Source organism: Pygocentrus nattereri, chromosome 1, assembly GCF_015220715.1.
Source record: "Pygocentrus nattereri isolate fPygNat1 chromosome 1, fPygNat1.pri, whole genome shotgun sequence".
NCBI lineage: Eukaryota > Metazoa > Chordata > Actinopteri > Characiformes > Serrasalmidae > Pygocentrus > Pygocentrus nattereri.
In genome coordinates, this window is record NC_051211.1 from 27,841,389 (window position 1) to 27,866,184 (window position 24,796).

The 24,796-nt window shown below is 37.3% G+C and overlaps 1 protein-coding gene across 5 annotated transcripts in view; it reads left to right on the forward strand.

Annotated features, from left to right (window-relative positions):
• The window catches only part of ptprr (protein tyrosine phosphatase receptor type R), a 64,985-nt gene extending 43,440 nt beyond the window's left edge, over window positions 1-21,545 (forward strand). For 3 of the 5 annotated variants that reach the window (XM_017710649.2, XM_017710647.2, XM_037539048.1), the window contains 11 exons: window positions 195-344; window positions 2,928-3,038; window positions 7,283-7,647; window positions 10,873-11,062; window positions 11,554-11,638; window positions 13,964-14,043; window positions 16,038-16,175; window positions 16,266-16,376; window positions 17,549-17,706; window positions 19,600-19,713; window positions 20,152-21,545. In XM_017710649.2, coding sequence (XP_017566138.1) covers window positions 195-344; window positions 2,928-3,038; window positions 7,283-7,647; window positions 10,873-11,062; window positions 11,554-11,638; window positions 13,964-14,043; window positions 16,038-16,175; window positions 16,266-16,376; window positions 17,549-17,706; window positions 19,600-19,713; window positions 20,152-20,245 — 1,596 coding nt within the window. In that variant the 3' untranslated portion in view covers window positions 20,246-21,545. Of the gene's footprint in view, window positions 1-194; window positions 345-2,927; window positions 3,039-3,692; window positions 3,857-7,282; window positions 7,648-10,872; window positions 11,063-11,553; window positions 11,639-13,963; window positions 14,044-16,037; window positions 16,176-16,265; window positions 16,377-17,548; window positions 17,707-19,599; window positions 19,714-20,151 lie in introns of those variants that run through there. The other 2 variants (XM_017710648.2, XM_037539059.1) reach the window with 2 other exon arrangements.
• The last annotated feature ends 3,251 nt before the right edge of the window (window positions 21,546-24,796 follow it).

Here is a 24,796-nt window from a genome sequence, read left to right on the forward strand (position 1 = left end):
ATAAATGAAATGATGTGAAGAGTTTACTCGTGTTGTCATTATCTTTTATTAAAATTAGTTGAATGATCAGAAAAATTTAAATGTGATAAATTAGCAAAAACAGAAGGAATCGGGTGAGGGGCAAATACATTTTCACTGCATTTTCACTATTTTATGAGTATTTTTATCTTCTTATTGCTTCTTCCATTACTCAGGAGCAGAAGAATGGCATCGAGCTGTATGTGTCGTCTGACAGAATGGGGACATCTGAGCCTGTGTCTTCAGAGGAAGTGATCCGCTCACTCAACATCAACACACTCCACCGTAGCCTCAGACCCTTTGGCATCACTGAGATCTCCTCTGAGGTACGTTTGAAGCTTGTCGCTGATTTGCACTTGACAAACACAGCTCTTTTTCATCCCAGCGCCCTGACCAGCCTTTCTGCTCTCATCTCTCTCATTCTATTGTGTTTGAGAGTGCCAATGTTGATGAATGAAAGTGGCAAAATCTCCTATTAAAGGGGAATTCCTTTTTTTAACACTTCTGCGTAATTCACTGGTTGAGATGTAAACATTGTGAAATGCTCTATTTTAGGGAGATTTACTGACTTTTCTAAGATTTCTTTACAGTGGTGGTGATAGGAGCCAATGCAAATACAGCTATTTAATGTACTGTCTAAAATGGGAAGTGAACCTGCATGTGGGTTTTATGTGGAATATTGAAAAATATTTTATATATTACTTTGCCTGGGAACTTGGTACATCTTCACTGTTGATTTATTTTTTGAAAATATGTTTTAGGCCAAAATCGTATATCAAAACTATTCTAAAAGATGTCTGAAACATTAGCGTGTTCTTGTGAGGAAACGTTTTGAGGCATTACACTCTTCAGACATCTGTCTATCTATCACCACCATTATGACTGTGACAATTCTGACTGTAGAATGTAGCATTTCATATCAAACCACTATGACCACCTTTTTTATACGCCAACGGCCATGGAAGTGATTGGGTGATTGGAACACCTGAATTCAGTGATTTGGATGGTTGAGTGAATACTTTTGGATATATATATATATATATATATATATATATATATATATATATACACACAAGTGAGTGTTACTGAAGCAAAGCTTACATTTATTTGGCTGCAGTTGTGGCTGTTGAGCAACATGAACTTAGCCACCACAGAGATGAAAAACAGAGATAGCAGGCAAACTAATCGAGTTAAGACATGATGTCTATAAGACATGAACGGCCATAAATCAGCACTACAGCCTTCCTGTACAACAGTAAAATAGCTCACTAAACCTGAACAAGATTTATGTTTCTTTCATAATCAAACTTTAACTTTGATTACAAAGTTTGCAGTACAATATGGACTTGACTATTCATTCAGTAAACTAGCTAATGAAATCATTGTTAAACAAAGATTTTAACAGGTAGATGGTTGAGTTGTAAAGAAAACAACTCAAAGTGGATTGATGTGACATTGATGAAGTGGATTGATGTGAAAATCTTTATAGTGCTGGTAATACAATGCAAATATAGTCATTTTATTTACTATCCAAAGCCTCCAATGAACTTGCACATTTTTTATAATTTAACGTTTTTATATAAAACGTTCATAATGGCAAAAAGTTGAATATTTAAAGCAATAGGTTTTCTTTGGTAACTGTGTTGCCATACAACACCCTACTACTTTGTCATTCGTATATTTAAAATGATATATTTTAGGCCAAACATTTCATATAATAACTTGCTGTGATAGAGCTTTTAGAGTCTTTGAACTCTTCGGATGTCTGGTCCCTCTCACCACCACTGTACAATTCTGACTCTAGAACGGAGCATTTCACAAAAGTCAGAGTGACTGTTTATATTATAACCACTTACCTACATGCAGGTGGAATTCTCTTTTAAAGTAAGGTTAATTATTAAATGTGAAAATTACATGTGAATAAATACCGGTGAGTAGCCTGTAAATGCTGTTTGAGCCCTACGCAGAACTGGACTGCGACTTTTTAGTACCATTTTCACTGGTGAGCAATGTGCTTGATCTCTTTCCAGTGTACATTATGTTACATTGCTGTAAGCTGGAAAGCACATTGTGTCCAGCAAAATAAGCAAAACTTCATGCTTTTGACAAGATCTAGAGCTGTCATTTTGGAAAGTCTGGGTTTGGAGTTGGCCAATCAGCCTTAATTGATAGCTGCAGAGCGATGGTGGTGTTGGCGAACGGCAGTGTGTGCTTCTTTTCTGCTCTCTTCCGGGGTTCATCTCAGTGTGTGTGTGTGTGTGGTGTGGGGGTGTGTTTGCAGGTTACTGTGTTTTTGTTTTAGGAACAGGTTAAGTCGTGTGCGTCTATGTGGGTTGTGTGTGGGCAGGCCTATGGGAGGAGCTTGCTGTCTCTCTCACTTGGAGTAATGTCAGAGTAGATTTGCCTCTTGAGTGCTGCACTCGTTAATCCTTGCATCACCTGCGAATGCAGACAGCACACACACGTTTGTAGCGCTTGGATGCAAGTCTGGACTAGTGGGGGGTGGAGCATGTCTTAGACTTTGTTGGACACTGCTGTTACAGGTGAGCCGGGAGAAGACGGCCACTGAGGGAACTAGCAGCCTATGACTTTTTTTATCATGTTGTAGGAATACTCCAGCATTTTTCAGTCTATAGTGTTGGGCTAATTACGTCAGTATTTCTCTTCACTTAGGAAAGAGCAGAAAATCTGTCGACTCAAAACACACTCATAGTAGAAGCCAGTGGGCAGGTGTTGCTCCATGACTTCTCTTATCAGCATGTTTTGAGTCACAGAGTGGCTTTTCTGTTCTTTTACTAAGTACAGGGACACTTGTCAAAATTATTGTCCAATCATCCAAAACAGGTGCAGCAGATTGAAAAGTGCTGGAGCATTCCTTTAATTGTCTCCTTCTCTGTTTTCTCTCACAGAAGAATGTGCTTCAAGGGCAGCATGAGCGGGACAACGTGTGGAGCAAAGAGGGCTTCTATGCCGTGGTCATCTTCCTCACCATCTTCATCATCATTGTCACCTGTTTAATGGTAGGTCTCTCTCTATCTCTTTCTCACACATTCTAGCTCAGCTACACAGTAAGCTGACTGATTCACCTTAATGAGGATTGAAGGTTAGGTCAGCTGATTATACTGCCTTCTAGAAGTCTGTGTGTGTGCATGTGTTTGCGTGTGTGTGCATGTGCGTGTGTGTGTGTGTGTGTGTGCGCGCAATGTTGTGGCCCTCAAGTAGTTGCCTAAGACGCTGAGTATCTGCCCACGCTTTGCACCTCAACCACTTCCTGCTTCACATGAATAATACATGCCTGCCTTAGAGGACGCTCAAACATTTGCAAATCTAAAACCCTGCTCTAGAGGGAATTCATAGATATTCATATTTGCACTTAGATGATTTAGAAAATCATGTTAAAGGCCATCACGGATGGCTTGGAGTCTTATGAAGCAGCATCACCTGAAGACAAAAGAGAAGGAAAGGAGAGCTAGTAAGACGATACGGACTAGTACAGAATAGCAGGAGAGTTAAGCAGAAGGACTGAGTTAGTGAAGACAAGATGGTGTGAGTCACAGTCACAGAGAGGGCCTGAGAATGAGAGAGAGTGAGAGACAACGGAAGTGAAAGAGAGAAAAAGGAAATGAGCAGCACTGTCTGAAAAAGAGAGAGAGAGAGGAAGTTAGTGGTAGTGTCCTTTCTTCCTCTGTGGTGTTGATACGCTTTCGGCGTGCCTCAGATGCCCAGAGAGGATCAGCGCTCGCACCTCTCTCCCCCTCTCTCTCTCTGTCTCTCTCTCCGTCTCTCTTGCACTGAAACGGCCTGCGCTGATTGGTGGATCTTCACTCTCACTGGCACTGTAAGTCCATCTTAACGGGGCTGGGCAATGACATCACTACCACCGGCCCGCTCACCTGCCCCGACTGGCCAAGGAGCTTAAAGGACCGATTAGCCCGTTAAGTTGTAAGCCATTCAAAGTGAGTTGGGAGCTTAAAGCTAGGCTTAGTTTAGGGAGGTGTGTGGGGTGGTTGCCTGTGTGTTCTGACAGTTGAGAGCATTTCTGGTCAGCGAAACACTGAGAGAAAAAGGAATGTTGACCGACGAATTGAAGAATCCACCAGTTTTTGAAAGTGATGACAGTTATCATTATTCATGCATTATTATACGTACAGTTAGATATCTATACATAGTATACATAGTAATATATATATATATATATATATATAGCATAGTACAGCTTATTTATGTCAAAAGTGAGGTATAATATATGTGGACTATTTTGGCTTATTCATATCAAAAGTGATGTATGGTAATGTGAATGGGTTATTATGGCTTATTGTCAAAAAAAGAGATTAATTAAATTAAAATTAAATGATTAAAGATAAAAAAGAAATAATAGTAATATATAAATTGTTTGTTATGGCTTATCTGACTCATATCATCCATGTCGCACAAAAGTGTTGTATGTTTTTTGTATGTTATTTTTGGCATTGTTTACCTTTTGAATAATGTCAAAAGTACAGTTACCCTTTGCACTGTTTTAAAGTTTCATAATGCACTTGTTCCATTGAAAAAATCTTCTTCCATTGACTTCCGTTACAATCGAAGGAAGTTTTGTTCTCCTCCTGTAAAGTTACCATTTTGGAGGTATGAGGTTTTGTTCCAGCAGCAACAATATTTTGTTCGTCATGGCATTCAAAGTTTATTGTGAGAACAAACCTGAAATCTCCTGCACAGCTGTGTAGCACTTCTATAGGGCTGCCAGGAGTAGGACCGTCATCCACTGTTCTACCATGAGTCTCAGTTGTCTTGATGATTAAGTGATGATTAGTAATGCTGGGTTATTTGTAGTGACCAAACTACACACCATTTTTTGCATGTCTGCAGTGTAATTACAAAAATGTTTCACATCACTTACTGAAAAAAGCTCAGTTAGTTAGGAGATTGATAGGAGTACATAAACAGAAAGAACTGATCAAAGCCAAATTTGATCACTTCAGAAATCATTTAAAATAGAGGAAATTCTGTGTTCCACACAAAGTTGTGAGAACTTCTTGTGAATGCTTGCAACACTGCAGGTCTTGCCTCAACAGACTGTGGGAGGAAAGAAGTACTGAAATCTTTTGAGCTTGTGCCGATGTGGAAGTAGTCTGCTAGAAAATGACTCAATTGAAAGTTCTGAATGAGCCTCCAAAATTCTGCAAATCCATGACTGAAGAAATTTTATGTCAACATTGTTCATATCACAAGTAAAATGAGCCTTCGTTCAAATGATTTATGGCTTTACTGAGAGACTGAGTTAGTTTACCGTAATTAATTGCAGCTTTGTGGAAGATTATGCTGCCAATAGCCTTTGACATATCAAGTTGGAACAGTCTTTGCAAATGATATATACAGTTGTAAGGGTTTCTATGAAAGGGTGTGAAAGTAGAGCATTTGATCTTTCAAAATATTTTAGTTAAAGTGGACAAAAGTGGACAAATCTACCAGTTGTCTGAACTGAAGTACAGTATAGTAATAATGTTACATTCTGTGATGTCAAAAGAATTCTCTAGCTTTTTAAAATATATATATAAGAAAAACTAGAACGGCATTTTTAAAAACTGTGCTGCACTGACATCTACACAAAGCATGCTTCTGCTTCATGCTTCATTAATGTATGATTTTACATACAGCTTGTTTTCTTCCATCACTTTAGTACCATTCATCATTTAGCCGTGTTTTTCCCCTTTATTATTATCCCTTATGAAAAGAAAGGATCGTCTGTGTGTTCTGATTCACAGTAGTGATCAACAGAATTTTCTTTTGTGTCATGTCTTGCATTACCACAAGATGGAGACAGCTATTTCACTTTTGACATTTATTCCACATTCATCTACAAAGGTTCATCACTTTTGTTTTTATTGGTCAAATCACACTTTCAATTCTTTCTTTCTTTCTTTCTTTCTTTCTTTCTTTCTTTCTTTCTTTCTTTCTTTCTTTCTTTCTTTCTATTTATTCAATTATTTATTAGGTATTTTTCTGTCTAGACTGCTTCAATGCAGCATTTGCTGTTCAGGGAGCTGAACGTTCGGACAGTTTGTGCTCTGAAAGGCTGCAATGCATCTTTACTGTTTTAAAATAACTTTATACAAAAGTCTGGTGAAAATCAGTTAACACATCCTCCACAGACAACACATTTCTGCACATTTTAATGCACAGTCTATGTGAATTTAACATATTAGGGGAAAAATGTAACCTAAATTATGGGCTTGTACAAAAGTTATGGCACACTTATACACTAAAGTAAATAACTGACTAATTTAAATGTCTTCCCTGTAGAGGATGTGCTAATTTATTTTTACTTAGAAAATCAGCAGAAGTTTGGAATCACTTATTATATACTCACTGAACACACATATTTTATAAACTATTAGTTTAATAAACTGTTAGATACAGTGTAAATTTAATTCTTAACCACAGACACAAGTGTGTTATATATTGCTTACCAGTTCAGTATGGTTTGAGGCAAATGCTGATTTACATATGCAGTTTGTGTAGTGCTAGTGAGTGGAGTTCAAGGTTGGGTGAACAACTGCGTTTGAGTTACAAGAACATGAAAAATATTTTAAAGGTAATAACTGAAAACTCTTTTCTTTTTTTGGATATATAAATAAAGTGATGCCTGAATGCCAGAGTGATTTAGTTGATTTTAACCTTTTCTCCAAATTCTCATTATCACAACGCAGTAAGGTTTAAAGACAAATCTGTAAATAATGTTTATTTCACAATTTTTCTTTTCACAGACTATATACTGTATACTATTTTAAAGCATCTCTATTTTTTTGTATTTTAAAGCATCTCTATTTTTTGTATTTTAAAGCTTATATATTTTTTTTATTTTACTTGTGCCATGTAAAGTTTTGTTGTTTTGGTTCATGTCTTTACAGTTTAAGGAAAATATTAACAGTAAAAATATCACAAGCAATTTTTTTGTAATTTAAATAGTGAAAAAATGATACAAATTGGTAATGAGAATTGGGATAAAAAGGACTAAACTTTTTTTAAAAATGAAAGTTTAACACGTATTAAGTATAATTTTTGTTCTTATTATTGTTGTTGTGGTTGTTGTTGTTGTTGTTGTTGTTGTTGTTGTTGTTGTTGTTGTTGTTATTATTATTATTATTATTATTATTATTATTATTATTATTATTATTATTACCAAACTTTAGCATCTTTCTTCTTTAACATCAAGATCTAGAGTGAGAAGATTTCCAACACTGTCTGTTCTCTTTCTCTCTTTTAGGTGCTTTATCGTCTGAAAGAGAAGGTTGAGTATTCAGACCGGCAGCTGAAGGGGCCGAGTGTGCCCGGTCAGGACGTTCACTTGGCACCGATTGCAGTGCATGGAGCTCAGCCACCCCTGAGCCTGACCAGCAGCATGGTGCAGGCCGCTCCAGCTCCCAAGCCTGCCTGCACCACAGTTACCCCTGCCACCCCTGACACGACCCCCAGCCATAACCCTAGCACCCCTGCCACGCACACGAACACCATAGTTTCTGTCCCCCAGCCACACAGCCCACCCTGTCCTGCTGTGACTGACATCAAACCCTGCCTGTCCTCCAGCCCTTCTCCTTTCAAGATGAAGGCCGCCGCTGGCCTGCAGGAAAGGTGAGCAGCCCAGTAGCTGTATTCATGTTCAGTGTGCCATATCAGGGCTTTCATGACAGTTTTAGCATAACAGTGTGGATCACTTAGTGAACAGAAAGGATGCAGGAAGTTTTAAATCTAGAGCTTTTAGAGGTGCTGTGAGATGCTTTGAGATGGCTGCTACCATTTTTTTAAACAACTCAACACTTTTACTTGTCGTCTACATTCAAGCCTGTGCATTTTGGGGAGCAGGGGCTCTACATAAACACGAATTAAACCTTATAGAATTTACATAATATTGTCATCACTCTTATCATGAGAGACCATGTAATGAACAAGTTTAGTGTTAAGTGTTTAACACAGTCAAAAGGGCTAACATACTGGGTTTGATGCAGTGCTTTCTCAATGAGATTATCTGCATATTATTGGTTAGATCCAGCACTGTGGTGATGATTGATCGGTTGGATTTACTGAGGAGAACCATAGGCAGTCAGTATTGCATCATTGGAGATGCACAAGAGCAATTAATCTCATAGAACCAAAGCCAACCCACAGGCTGAGCCCCATCTCACTGTAACAAATTTCAAGGAATGGCGGAAACAGTATAAAATATAGTTATCATACACACCAACTAAGAGGGCAGACTGTGGGAAAGGGCGCAGGGGCTGAAACCTTTCCAGTAAGTTCTGTCACATTAACACTCTTAATATCCTTTCTGGTTTTAAACCTTCATCTCTAATTATGAGCATTTAACAACTTGCACTGACTTCGCTCCGAAGGAGTAAGTAAGCTTTCCTCTGTTTTAGAGTATATAACAGGTCCATGTTCTATGTTATAGACCCCCATTCTTACATAAGGTCTTGTTATTTTAGGGAGGTGCCGCTAAGGCTCTTTGGCCTGTAGCCTTTACTAATGAGTGGGGTCAGGTGTGAATATGGTGTACGTGTGGACCATACTGTCGGCCTCCTTTTGCTTGTTTTCCTATCTGGGCGTTTAGAAAAGTGTCAGTCAGATCCTGGAAGAGGGTGATCAGCAAAAGCGGAAAAGCTTATCAGAAACCCACATATAGAAAATAGCGATCACATTTCACGTATGGTGACTGTGGATAACATGCAACTGTAAATAAACAGAAACAAAGAAAAAATGGCATTTATGTAGATACTAAGCATGATAATTAATTATAAGCACAGTGTACAAAGATAAAATGATGGTGTGGTAGTGCAGATAGTCAATTGCACAAAGAAAAATGATAGGAATTTAAAAACCATCCTTTCAGGTATTTGCTACTCAGATACTCGTAAGTCAATGTGATTCAATTCAGTGCATTTTTCAATACAGCAAGATAAGAAGTGCCTGATACTATACCATTCAACGTTATGAAAGTACAGTATTAGAGGCTTTTCAATGGAACAGTGACGTTTAACCTGGTCCATTTAGACTGGGTTCTCAGCAGTACAGAAACACTAAACAAAATAAAAGCTAGCCTAAAATAATGATACAGTATAAGTTACAGTGCAGAACAACTTCTTGCACTATTATGCTCCAGTTGTTTTTCATTGTAAAACACACATCTGTTTTGTAAAGTAAAAAATTATAGGTGTTTTTTTATGTATCTATAGCTATAGATTACTTGTTAATTATCAGAGCAGTAGTATACTTCAATGTGTGTGCTTTCATCTGCGTTTCCATCTGCCACTTTCTCTCACACATATGCATACACCCACACAGCCACCCACACAGCCACCCACACATACACTGAAGCAGGATAGCATCAGCTGATTTCCTGGGTACACGAACAGAGAGAGACATCTATATGAACCATTTGCATTTTTCATCTTTTATTTCTTTCAATATTTAGTCTGTCCACCCTTTGTCTTTATTACAGCTGTCATTCATAACAGGACGCTTGTTTTCAAGTTTTTAAAGAACTCTACAAAGGTATTTGCAGAGGCTGCAGAGTCTGAGCAGGTGGTGGTGTTTTTGCTCCCCTCAGATATATTGAGGTCTGGATGCAGTGATCATTTCATTGTTCTGAGAACATCAGCTACTTTGATTTGACAAAAAGAAAAGAAAAAATGATTTATTTTTTTATCTATTTCATTTTCTCAGTAATGGGTTCTTGACAGCTACACATCCTTTCAGACCCATAGTCCCCATAATTGCCTTCTCACAATGAAAGGATGGACAGAAACAGCTGGAGATTTTTTTTAGTTCTTTTTTTAGTACACTTTCAAAGGAAACAAAGAAACATCTAACCTTCTACTTTAGGCCTACCTTAAATGTTTGAGGCTCTATAATTGTGTTAACATGATCATATCTTAGAATCTTTGTCAGACTCATATCAAACCATAGTTCGACATAACCATATATACGCATTTACTGAATACCATGTTTTTCCATGTTTGCGATTGATTCCGTTCTTTGCCATTGATTTGCTTGTGAATTTTCACGGAAATGAATAGTGAAAAATACAGCATTCACAACTTGTAATAAAAGACTGCAGAATGTCGAAAGAAATATTTCCACGCACCAAGTTCTTGACTCTTTTTTTGACTTGATAAATAGCTTCCTTCCCCTCTGCTTCTGCACCAGTCAAACTTTGCTTGCTCAACTTGTTCCGTAATCTCTTAGACCAGAAGAAAATGGCTCATGGCAAAGGAGGTAGCTTTGCGTTCGTGGTTATTATCAGATGCAGAAGAGCAGAGGCTGACCTGAAGCCATTTGTTAAATCTTGTTCTGAGATCAGGAGGCAGTTTGTTATTGAGTCCTGAGTGCTGATAGCATGACTCTGTGTATTAAAAATCTCACCATAGTTATTATATAAATTAAGTAACTGAAACATTTAAACAGGGTCTCATTATTTTGTTCTGAATCCTGTCCCCTTGGAAGTGTTCTTAAGGGAAGAATGTCTTTGCATGCAAATTTTCATGTTTTTTCTGCTCTAAAGCATTAGCTAGCCATGTGTAAGTTGAATGAATTGTATTAGATCAAGAAAAACACCTTACCATCTACTATTGACCTACCTTAAATGTGTAAGCTGTAATGGCTTATTCTTGTTCCCAGCCAAACCCTGCACATTTTAGTTTTCCTTGCTTTAATATGTCTATCTAAGGAAGGGCTGTTACTCCAGGATAAGGTCTGTAAACCACTGAACATCTGATTCATTTTAGAAAAGGATGGATAATGAGTTAAATTCAGGTGTGCTTTTTGACTTATTGAAATGCGTCCAATGTTTTTTGCATGCAGGCGAGGTTCTAATGTTTCTCTGGTGTTGGATATGAGCGCTTTGGGCTCTGTGGAGCCTCTGAATTGTGGAGTGGCAACTCCTCGGGAAAGGGCAGCCCAGGAATACCTGCAGTCAGCCGGCCGAACCCTGTCACGCCAGCAGCTTCAAGATGTCACACTCAACACACAGGCTCTTCATGCTGAGTTTGCTGTGAGTGATGTAATAGCACTATGCTGTGGTCTCCTATAGTAGTGTAAAAGTGGATCAGAAGCTGGAAATTCAGTTGGATTTTAGAATCATTGAAGTATATTTCAGAACATATTTTTCAAATGATAAACTTCTTCGACAGGGAACAAACTTAAATATGACATATCTCTGCATATTTTAGTGGAATAGTTTGTATTTATTTAATTTATTTACTTTTATTTGGGTTTAACATGTTGGGAAAAAAATATACAATATAAAATGTGCCCACAGGATTGTACAGCTTGTGTTTTATTTTTCCCAATCAAGTAAATCAAGCAAATAAACACAGTAATTGTGCATTAAAAAAGTGCAAAAGTGTGTTCTCTGTAGAGCACGAGCCTTTATTTTCACATATAATTCTACCAGGGACACCCAGATTTTGCATACCAGTTGTTGTGAGGTCTCTTAAAGGTCTTAGATAGCATGTCTTTTTTTTCCGTTTTCTTCACCCCTAGGAAATTCCAATGAACTTTGTGGATCCAAAGGACCTGGACATTCCCAGTCATGGAACCAAGAACAGATACAAGACCATTTTGCCAAGTTAGTATCTCGTGCATTATTCCATATCACCGTCTTATATGTTGTGCACCATCATCTACTTGACAGCTGCTTCTCAGGCAAGACGATATATTTTTGCACTGGACTGATGGCATGTCAGATCGAATTAATATAACCTCCCTTAGTGATTACCATGCCAGAGTCAACATGTCCAAACTGATTATTGTCGGTGCTACAGAGAGATCATAGCACACTAGACTTACTGACACATAATGAGGGCTGAATCTCTGTCTATCTCTCTCGCTCTTGCTCTCGTTTTCTCTCTGGAGAATAGGTTACGAGAGTATGAAGTACGAGACTAAAGTGTTCAAACTGGCTCTAGCAGACTGGATCTCCCTTCCTAACTATGATACTAACTCCTAACTGATGAAAGATGAGCATTAGTCAGACATTAATCATGTCTGCCCAGCACCACATAGGAATTTGTTTCCTTAAGACACGTCTCAAATAATGTGTTTTTTGCTTTCCCTTATTTGCATGGACTGGTCTCAACCCAGCTGATGAAATCACATTCAGTGTGAATTAACACACTGAAAAACAAGTGTGATCTGATGATTGTGTAATAATTGTGGCAGGCCTTGTTTTGAGGACAGTTTGGGGTATTGTAAAAAAAAAAAAAAAAAAAAAAAAAGAATTAAATAAAATCAAAAATTTTTTTTCTTCTAGTCTCCATTTTGCTGAGGACCAGCAGCTCAGACTGCTGTATAAGACTAGGGTTGTATTTGGGGAACACCTGTACCAAATTCCTCAGATTAACAGCAGATTTTGTCCCTTCATGTTCTTATGAGTTTGACCTGCTGTGGAAGAGCTTATGTAATTCAGCGTTTTTTATTACGAAATGTTAAACATGCATTAACCCCTGCTCCTTATCCTGAAGCGACATTCCTACTTTTGCTCTTATAAGGGTTGAAATTCACATTAGAGCAGGAACTTGTGGTTGGGTGTGTTATCCAACCCTCGTCAAATAATGCCCTTGTTACAGTCCCACCTCTTCGCCAGGAAGGGTTGGCCTCTCCTTATTGGCTGAGAAGGTGTATCTTGGGGTTACCGAGCTCTTCCTCTCCTCTCTCTTGTATACAATTAGACTAAGGAACGTCTTGTTCCCTGAGGCTGGCTCACTTTAAGGGACATTTGCTCCATTATGTAACCTGTCGGCTAGGCAGCTTGGCTTACTAACAGCTTTCCGTTTTGGGAACATACTTCTTCACTGAGCAAGCAGGGGAGGGGTTCTCTTATCAATAAGAGCAAGGCAGTATTCCTTCCGCCCCTCCAGTGGGCCTGATTAACAGTACAAACAGAGGGGTAAAAGTGATTTGGAAGTGGACCAAATGTTGAAAACTGTAGGAAGTTTCTATGATAAAGATGCAGAAGAAAGGGCTTGCTTTGGAAGTGTCTTGACACAGGGAAGATGTGAACATTCCTGAGATGAACTGTCAAACATCTCAAGAGCCCAGGCAAAAACAGGATGTTGTTTGTATGCAGTGTGTATCTAGCTGATTCTGAACTTTGCCCTATTAAAAGTACAGAAATGATTAGACATGAATGCATTTATTTATGTGCTTTCCGATTTTTCAATATTTTCAGATGCATCATTTAAATGAAAAGACAGGAAGAGCAAGAAGTGGCATACATAAGAACAGAGCCCACGAAAGGGTCCATATCCTACTTTTTTGTTTTCTTTATTCTTTTTGACATTTATGTGGTTTTATGTTCCAAAAACAGTCATCATTTATCTTTACATAACCATTTTCCAACTTCTCTATATCCCTTAGATATTGACTGTTTTTATTATTGTGTCTAGGCTGAAACATGCCTTATAACTTATGATTGGGTGAGTAGGGCTAAAATGCTGGAAGCTAAATAGGCAGGTATATTAATGTGATGGCTTTCATGACATCAAACACAGTGAACTCAAAACAGGCTGTTTTTGCAGTGTATTTTCTATATATGACCCATATTGACTGAGGAGTGAATGATACTTTTTTACCTTAGCAATATTCCAACATGTCAAGACAGCGAGGAAAAATGTGTTCTCCATGATATGTGCCGTTTAAAGTGCAGTGCATTCAAAGATAAATTATTGTAACTACAATAAAATGTTCTAGTTCAGTAAAGTTCTTGTGATCATTTACGCCAGCTGACAAGTGTCAGTTTGAACGATTAAGAATTAAGAACGATTAAGATCAGAAACTGTGGGCATGTTTAACAGTTCTGCTGTGGTGTGACCTAATGTTTGTCCTGTGCCACTTCTTAAAATTTCATCTAATCTTTTTCACAATGATAATAATTTTAAAATGTTTTTGACAGATCCACATTCTAGAGTTTTTCTGAAGAGCAAGAATAGCTGTGATCCTCTCAGCAGTTACATCAATGCCAACTACATACGAGTAAGTCAATTTGTTAAAGACGCATTTCATTCAAAAGGTTCGTTAGATTATCTTGCAGAATGCAAAATCCTAAGCTTTTCTTTGGGATCATTAATATTAGTTTTGTGTCATCAATTAAGCAAACATTCCAACCCTACTTTAGGCAGTAATAAATCATGGGGAAAGTGTTTATTTTGCTACCATAGGCACTGAGGAGAAACAGAGGAACTCATGAACTCACTTCTAATGGCCTGTTGGCTTTTGATACAATAGAGCTACATCCTCCAGCAGGAAGGTTAATTTCTGCTGAAGTTTTCAGTGCCATTGCTTTATTCAGTACACCAGCAGGGACAGCTTTGACTAAACAGTTCTATTCCTAGATGAGCGTGCTGAAGGCCTGTCATCATATGGATCATTAATCAATGTTACCAGTTCACTATAAAATGATAAAACATCCACTTTTGAGAAAACGACAGTTGTGATTTTTCTCATTTCTAATTTCTGTTCTGATGCGTCTTCAGAAAATGCCTTTCCACAATAATCTGATCACAGTAAGCAGTCATTATCATGAATGACCCAAGTATATGCACTGTAAAATCTACAGTATTTTGTTGTTAAGCCTAATTATGGTAATAAGCAGTTAAACTGCTTGTATTCAAGACATTAAAGTGAAGAAAAAACAAAGAAAAAAAACAATTCAACAGTCGTTTATACGTATATTACTAGTGACATATAGTATTATATACATTAAGTATTAGTGACTCATTGCAAGACATACAGTACTGATGTCTTTCCCAATGTTACAATTGAAATACTAGCCAATCAAACAGTATTTGTGACTGAAGCTCCTGTCATCAGTGCTCTGAAACCTCTTAAAAAAGTCACTTAGAGCTTTTCCTTTTGCCGTCTTAATCCAAAATCAAGATCAACTGGGGCTTTTGCAGCATGGTAGGATTGTGAAGGTGTACTGGAAGTCTGGAAGCATCTGCACTCGTTATGTGTCTCCATTCCTTTATTCAGGCTTTTCCTTGAATTTTCACCTGTCTGTACTTCTGACTTTGATAGCCTCACACAAGGTAAAGTTTGAGTGTCTGTGGTCAAATTACATTTTGTTTGTTTCCAAGTGAAAATAAATGAACACATCCCCTACATATTATTTGCTGAATTTGACATATTGGGGGAAAAAGTAAAACATAAAATGTGGCCTGTGTAAAATTCATTTTATGTTTTTTCAAAGATGTTAACCTCTGCAAGCACATAGAAATCATGCGCTAAAACTTACAGTAAAATGCCACATTTAACTTTGTTCAACAAAAATGTCGTTTGAGCAGAAGTGTTTAAATACAATTGTATGCCTTGATATTTGGGCTAGATTTGTTCAGATACAGATAAGTTTGCTGCATTACCTTTATTTAAAATGATGCTGTACTTCATTTCAACCTAAAGCTCTGGTTATAGTTTGCACTGCTTAATTTTACTTGATTTTGATCTACAGTGCACATCCACAAAGGCCTGTGTCTTCTATTCTGAGGCAGATATATTCTCCATTTTAGCCTTTGTTAGCAAACTGTTTTTTCAGTGCTCCTTTCCGGCTCTGTGTGCTCTTGTTGTCAGTTGAGCTAAATAAAACAACAAGTGGTCTCCTGATTAATGATGACTGAAATCTTCCTGAGCTAAGCAGCTCAATTAGAAATGTTGAGGTTTGTAAGTTTGTCTAAAGGCTTCGGTTAAGCTGTCACTCCTCAGTGACGTCTAAGAGATCAAATATTAAAACTGATTGAGCAACAGGATTTGAACTGTGGGTTTAAAGAGATGCCCTGATAAAGGTTCTGGGCCACATGCACATATGTGAGAAGGCGGGTTGGCGTGGGCAGAATGTTTCTTATTTGTGCCTAAAACCTGGCTCAGAAGGCTCAGAACATCTGGCCCTCTGTGTCTTCTTAATTACAGTTATTCCAAATATAAATGTATGTATGCCAGCACACATGTATGTATGTACGTATGCTCTCTCTAAGGGTTATCTGGGAGATGAGAAGGCTTACATTGCCACACAAGGTCCCATGATCAACACAGTAAATGACTTCTGGCAGATGGCCTGGCAAGAGGACTCGCCCATCATCGTCATGATCACCAAACTGAAAGAGAAGAATGAGGTGATGAGCTTCTTACTTCAAAATGTCACTTCTTTTGTAGAGTAGGATATACTGAAATTGTGCTTAATGTGTGTTGTTTTGGGCTTGCAGAAGTGTGTTTTATACTGGCCTGAGAAAAGAGGGATTTACGGTAAAGTGGAGGTCCTCGTAAACAGCGTGAGGGAGTGTGATCACTACACTGTCCGCACCCTTACACTCAAAGTATGTACTGCTTCTTTATCAAGATTTCATAACAATTCATCTCTGTTATTCAAATAGATGTTACTTTTTCTAAAGCTCTGTTCGAGCTGGAATCATTTTACCAGTTTCTGCAATATAATGTGTAGGATTTTAATGGCTGATTGTCACAGGAAACGTCCCCAAAATCCCAAAGATAGCCTGGATTGAAAGATCATAGCTTGGATATATACATTAGGCTTACATGATGTGCACCATGCTCAATAACATAACCAACATGCTGCCCACATGTGTCTGTGGACACGTCAGGTTGTGTTGTCATTTTGTATTTTGCTGTTTAGATGAGTTTTTCTTTTGTGGGAAAGTTAATACAGTTAAAATTGCCCCATCACATGTTCCATGTTGTATCCTACATACATTTTTCCACTGAATATCATGGAATTGAGGGGCAGTCATGGGCTGGAGGTTAGGGATCCAGCCTCGTGACCGGAAGGTTGCCGGTTCAATCCCCAGAGCCGACAGCACATGACTAAGGTGTCTTTGAGCAAGACACCTAACCCCCAACTGCTCCCCGGGCACTGCGGATTGGGCTGCCCACCGCTCCGGGCAAGTGTGCTCACTGCCCCCTAGTGTGTGTGTGCTCACTAGTGTGTATGTGGTGGTTCACTTCACGCATGGGTTAAATGCGGAGGTGAAATTTCGGTTGTGGGACTAATAAGGGTCTCTTAATCTTAAATGGAAATATTGTTACATTTTGTAAACTTGACTTGACATCATAATTCAGAGGATTCATTGACATTGAAGGGCAAATATACACAGGAGCTTTTGAATGTTTTATTTAATGATATCAGCGATTTTCAAAACCAGTAAAAATGGCTTAAACCTGGAGTTCCTAATTTGGACACACTAGAAAAATGAAACATAACTGCCTAGTAGCTGATTTTGTTATTATATCTCAATGAAGTCACTTTGAACAGGTTTACTGTTACTGAAGGAGCTTAAGTCGTATTAATGAAAGAAGGTAATTCATTCTGGTATTACTATGAGACATTGCATTAAACTCTATATTACAGTACGAAAACAAAACTAATGTATCTCCAAAAGTGGTGTCATGTTGGTTTGTAGAAGCTTTACTGAAATTACATGTTTTCATGCTATATTTATTTCACGCCATGACTGCATTTATATCATTTCAGCAAGGGGGCCAGAGTCGTAAAGTCCACCACTACTGGTATACATCATGGCCGGATCATAAAACCCCAGACAGTGCAGGGCCGCTGCTGCAGCTCATGACTGACGTAGAGGAAACCATAGAAGCTTCTGCGTCTCATGGCCCAGTCATCGTTCACTGCAGGTGCAATGTTTGAAACAAGCATTCTGTTTTTGTTTTTTTTTTGCTTTTTTTTAAATGAAACAAGTATTCTGTCAGAGGATGGATAGGAATGATTTTTCATGCTGATAATTAGGCTAAAATCATATCAATTTTAATGATATTAACCTTTAGAATTTACATAGTGAGTTCTGCAGTGAATTACATTTACAATCAATGTACACTTATAATCAGTTTACCTTCTATAACAGTTTCATTGTTTCAGTGTTGAGAAATGGCAGAACATGTGGCAAAAATTTTATGTTACAACAAGGCTGTTCAAATTATAATAAAATATCTCCTGTTGTAGAATAATGGTTTAGTACTCTGGTCACACAGCACAAAGTCATGAGAGAGATTTAACTTGCAGGTGTATATTTACGTGCTGTATAGATACTTAATGTATATATACTTGTTCTTTATTTGTCAAATTAAACATATTGGGGACAAACAATGATACACAAAATGTGACTTGTGGAAAAGTTCTGGTACAATTTATGTTTTTTTTTTTTTCAGTATGTTAATCTAAATAAATAGAAATTGTGCATTAAAGGTATGCAGAAAAATGCTATATTTGCTTGTTTCCTGTAGAGGATGTGTTCTTCACTTGGGCTACATTCACATTACAAGCCTCAATTCAGATTTTTTCTGATCGTATTTGATCTTTCTAATTTGTTCACATTGGTGTAGGTCAGCGACTCAAATCTGTGCACGAACATGTCTTACAGTGACCCGCATGCACTTCTATTTCACGTGAATAAACCACATTCATAGTTAACAACAAAGCTAGCAGAACAATTCTCTTTGCGAGGATAATTTGCTCTGAACAGCTATTAGCTAATCTATTCATAAACACATGAATTCTGATCTGGCCATTCTCATTAAAGTCACATGGCCACGAATCAGATATGTATTTGGTCTAGAAACACATATGAAAGGGACTCCGACCTGATTCGTTGAGATCAGATTTGTGTGTCCACACAGCTGGTCTGAGTCTGAGGTCTGAGTTGCATTGAGGTAAAAGACTTGTGCCACAGCCAAGTAATGTAAGCATGGCCTTATGAAATCAACAAAACATGTGATCTAACTGGACGTGCTCAAAATTTTTTTACAACTGTATGAACATAATGTCTGCAGTTTCTAAAGATAAACACAATAAAAAAACACATCCATGTTAAGCCCCATCTTTCTGTATGCTGCCAGAAGCATCAGTAACAAACAAATGATGCTCCTTTTATGCAGAAATGTGAAAGCATTATTTCACTTAATTTTATTTTCATCTCTTGGTTTGGAACTTCAACTACTGTACTGCTCATTTTTGAGCTTTAGTCTCTCATTTGTCTCATTTTTGAGCTTTAGTATTTTCCTTCAGACCAAAAGATTCAAAAAGAAAAGAATAGCACCTAACAAACATCAGTTCCTATGCATGGACATACTGGATATGCTAAGAAGTTCAGCTGCAGTTCTCTAGGAGCTTTTGCTCATTCTCAGGTTCTGCTTTGTTAGCTTCTTTTACTTATTTTTGAATCATCATTGTGTTAACTTGAGTGTGGTTTTATGCTACTCTACCACATCTGGTTCAGCTTATATAAATCAGCATGGAAATCTGTTTAATCATTATTCACTGCCAACTTATGACAGTCTCTCAGACATCTTATAATGTCTCTCTTCTGGTTTCAGTGGCAGTAGCTGACATTATGTTCAGCTTTTTTTAGATTTGGTTTATAAAATTGCATTTTTCTCATCAAGATTAATCACATTCTGACACTGTTTCAGACTATGGCTAACACAGTCAGGGCTCATTAATCCAGGTTTGATGCTTTTCATAAATTATATGTATTCACTTGTTATTAATCTTTTTTCAACTTTGTTTTGTAGTGCTGGAATTGGACGGACAGGGTGTTTCATTGCTACAACAATAGGTTGTCGTCAGCTGCGGCTGGAAGGAGTGGTGGATGTTTTGAGCATCATCTGCCATCTGAGAGCAGACAGGTACATCATTAGTAAGCTTCAACAAGTTTCATTATGAATAGACTCCTTACATCTGTCAGGTTTAAAAGCATTAAAGACATGCATTGCAACATAGTAAGTGGCACTTATTAAGCGTATTAAATTGTAATTAATGTGCAGCTTCAAGCCACGTTGGTCAGTTTCCAAATGATTATGTATCACTTAATATTTATTTTGAATTTGTACCCCCAAAAATAATCACAAAAATGCCAGGACTGGATCTAGCAGAGCACTGAGGATGCTAAATTACCCAGAATTAATTTAATTCCAAGGAATTATGGACCATTTCTGTTGGTCTGTTCATTATGAAATGTTCACATAATGTAAAGGGAACCTGGTGTTTTCAAATGGTGTACAAGAATAAAAACTTATTTTGTCCATTCAGGATGTCATAGATAACCTCCTTTTTGTGCGCCCTAGGGGTGGAATGATCCAAACTGGAGAGCAGTATGAATTTGTCCACCATGCCTTGAGTCTCTATGAGAGCCGCCTGTCAGCAGATGCTGGCCAATGAACACAAACGGAGGAGAGAAGGCAGTGGTACGGGATTTTTGCTAATTTTTTACCAGGAAGAATAATCTCTCAAGGGTCAAAGAGTTCTCTGTTTTGCCACAAGACATGTCACTCAAACCAGGAGATGTTTTAGCAGATGCAGATGTCGATGAAGCTGTGCTATGACATGAGGCTTGCGGTGATCATACCGCTCAAGATGCTCAAAAGACTTCTTAGCAAACATGATGTGTTCTTACATTCTTTTCTCTGGCTTTGAGGAGCATCTTTTGCCTCTAAAGACCTTTGTGTTCTACTCTGTCCACCTCAAGTCACTCTACCTGAATACTAACCCTTGAAATTTTGCCCTGTCCTCTTCATGGCTGGTGGTACTAGTTTTTCATTTCAAGGGTCTGTAGTGATCATTAACACTTTTTTTTTTTAAGTTTCTGTGCACAACGAATTGAAAGACTGTTAACCGCATCACCTGGAGTCATTTGTGAGTGAAAAGTCTCATCAGTTGCCATTATACCTTAGGGAATAATTTAGGATGTCAGTAGAGACACTAGTTAATAAACGACAACAAACATTTGCCTAAAAGTTCAGCATGATTGTTAAAATCAAAGTCAGGCATTGCCACAAAGGCAGTGAAAGTGCAGTTTTGTCTGCTTAATAAACACCAAAGCTTTTTAGTTTAAGGTTTTGTCCAACCAAATGCACAAAAAGTCAATAACAAGATAACATAATGTTTAATATGTGACTGTCTTGTTTACTGACAACAATAGACAGGTGTAGACCAGCTATGACCACTCCTGTATTGTTTTCTTATCCATTTGTAAAAGAAGGTACTATAATGTCAGTGGTGCAGTATGAATTATACAGAATTGTACTTTGTATATCAGAGTTTGAATCATATATATGTAAATCTAATGCTAAATAATGATAATGCTATTTTTATACAGTTTGATCTAAATAACAGTTTGATATTTTTACATCTGAGTTAGCAGTGCAGTTATCATGGTTACATTTCTTTAACCCTGAACACATTTTATTTTACTGTATTATTTACAGTATAAAAGACTTAGACACAGAAATGTTATTAAGATGGTGATAACCTTTGGTCCTGTTCAGTCTGTAAAATGCCCAAATGTTGACTTAACATGACAAGTATTCAATCTCAGACCTGCGGAAAAACAGCAGGGAAATTCCATGTCCCATCATTATGTGCTACAAGATTCACTCAAAGAGCTACAAGATGCTGTTTCAGCTGTTGCTGAGAAAATGTTCTTCAGATGCAAATTAACTATTAAATGTATAAAACTGGCGTTCTGTTTTGAAAATGTCATTAAGTCATTTAGCTTTCTGTAATTTCATCTGCTTGGCTCAGATAAGGACCTTAGTTGTAGTAGTGGTAGATGATCAGAAGGACTGAAGACAACATAAATGATCAACAACAATATTATTTATATAGCACTGTTCATGAAAATACAGCTCAAAATGCTTCTCATTATAATAGTGAACCATGTAGTGTATAGCAGAAAATAGCATAAAAGTAAAAAAACATGACAAAATCATTGAAATATCATGAAATAAAAGAAAAAAGAAATAATCGAGAGAATTGGAATAAAAGTAAACAGCTGAATAAAATAAAGCAATTATTTATGACAGTGTGTGTGTGTGTGTGTGTGTGTGTATGTATGTATGTATGTATGTATGTATGTATGTATGTATGTATGTATGCCATTTCACTAGTAAAAACACACACACTTATTGCCAAGGTAAATAGTTTTAAATAATGTTTTTAGGTGCCTAAAACATTTGCACATTTTAAAATAGTGGAAAAATTGAAGCAAACAACTTCGCCCCTTTGATTTAACTAAACAGATGATTTTAGCGCTGGGAATCTCGCACTGCCATTCTACTCTTTAGTACTGTGCAACTCAATATTGATTCTAATGCTGACTTTACATGGTGAAACTGTCATGCAAATATTGCATGATTCATTTTCATGTGACTTCACAGTTACATAAAGCAAAACATTTACTTACTCCACTAGTAGCTAAAAAAAGCAGCTCCTGTTTTCTAATACACAGTATTGTTCTTGCTACAAAGTCACCTATGAGGTGTAATGTACGTATTCGCAGCATATGGGGACGGCAGGTTTTTTGTGCATTGATCCAGGTTGTTTCCTATTGAACATGTCCTGTTCTATTGATGATTTGATTGGTTGTTTCATGAGACATGATTCACAAAGTAAAACTCATGTGACTGAGTTCCAAGTGAGTTGCTTTACTTTATGCGATTCAAGTGCAATTTAGTTTCATGTACGTTTCAAGCAACTGAAGTGGCATGAAGGTTTCACTGTGTTGAGCCAGTCTAAGAGAAAACCGCTATAAAGCTCATCCTATTCATTATTCCTAATTCATGCCATCCCTCACTGGTGTAAACACTGACCTGCATCAGTGAAAATACATTGGCACTTGCATCCAACAGCATGATTTTCGAGTGTTTGTGGTATTTTCAAAGTTCAAGAAAGGTAAATATCCCTTTTACAGATTCTGCATGAATGCAATCACAGTTTACATTGTTTTATAGAGTTGTGATCCTGAGATTGCAAAAGAGACTATAGTAAAATATATTTGAAGAGCTCATTATATAAATATTAAATAAATATCACTTGAGTTGGCTGTCTTTTCTTCCTAACAGACTAAATGAATAAATTATTTCTCAGCAAGACTAAGTTTATAGTAAAATGCAATGGCAAATTTGAGCCATGGTTATGAAATTACTACAAGTTAAATGATACAGTTGTATGCAAAATTTTGGGCATTCCTGATCAAAGTGGAAGTAAGGACATTATACTCTATAGAGAACATACTTCTCTTTATTTGCCAAAATTAGCATATTGGGAAAAACTGAAACATAATATGTGGCCTGTGCAAAGATTATGGCACTTTTTATGTTTTATTTTTTTATATTTTCCAGTATGTTAAACTCAAGCAAATAGACAGGAGTTGTGCACTAAAATGTGCATAAAAAATGCCATATTTAAACTTGTTCCTTGTAGAGAAAGTGCTTATTTTATTTTGGAAAATCAACAAACCAGGGCTGTTGAAACTTTTGCATACTGCTTTTCAAAAATGTGTTAAAATGTCATCAAATGATCTGACATGGAATGGCTTGGCAGCTTTGCTGTGATATAAGTGGCATTTTGGCATTGTGGATGACATGACTTAGAATATAGCCCAGATACTTAATAAATAATTTACGTTCCCCTCAAAAAAATCTTTTAAGGTAATTCCTTAATATATGTTTACAGTATGACAAAAGAAATTGTCCCTCACCCGATTTCTTGTGTTTTCTTCTGTTTTCATCCAACCAGTTTTGATATAAGATAAAGGCAACACAAGTACACATAGAATACAGCTTTTAAATTATCACTTAATTTTATGAAGATAAACATTTATTAAAACCTACATCGCAAATGTGAAAGTAATTGCTACTCTCAATCTAATAATTGGTTGTGCCACCCTTGGCAGTAACAGCCGCAGTCAGCCGTTTGCGATTAATTGTTAAAGTCTTTTACATCGATGTGGAAGATTTTTGCCCCACTTTTCTTTGCAGAATTGTTTTAATTCTTCTGCACTGGAAGGTTTTCAAGCATGAACTGCCAGTGTAAGGTCATGCCAGAGCATCTCAGTGTGACTAAAGTCAAGACTTTGACTTGGCCACTCCAAAACCTTAATATTGTTTCTTTTGAGCCATTCAGAGGTGTGTGCCTTGGATCATTGACCTGCTGCATAACCGAACAGTGCTTGAGCTTTAGGTTATGAACTGACATTCTCTTTCAGGATTGTCTGATAGAGAGCAGAATTCATGGTTAGATCCATTATGACAAGTTGTCCAGGACCTGCAGAAGCCAAGCAGTCCCAGACCATCATACTGCCACCACCATGTTTGACTGTTGGTACGATCTTCTGGGAGTCATCAGTGTGCTCTTGATGAAATTTTGGTAGGCTGGCCACTCCTGGGAAGGTTCATCATTGTTCCAAGTTCTTTTCAATTGTGGATAATGGCTCTCACTGTGTTTTTTTTAAGACATTCTAGCCTGCTTCACATTATCAGACAGTGATGTTTAGATTCAACAAGCCTGGCAATAATCATGCCTGGGTGTGGCTGGTGAAATTGAACCCAATAGTCAATTGAATTTGGTTAACTGGTTGATTTAGTAGGTAAGGGGGCTTAGTTTTTCACGTAGGGCCAGTTATAGCTGAACAGCATTTTTCCTTCAATAAATGAAATCATCATTTACAAACAGCATTTGTTTTATTTGGGTTATCCTGGTCTAATATTAAAAATAGATTGATGATCTGAAACATTCAAGTATGATAAATATGCAAAAATGGAAGAAATTGGGAAGGGACATATACTTTTTCACAGCAGTGTGTGTGTGTGTATGTGTGTGTGTGTGTGTGTGTGTGTGTGTGTGTGTGTGTGTGTATGTATGTATATATATATAGCAGGCTGAGAAACGGGAAATATATTAGAATTTTACATTTCGTCATCAGATACAGAT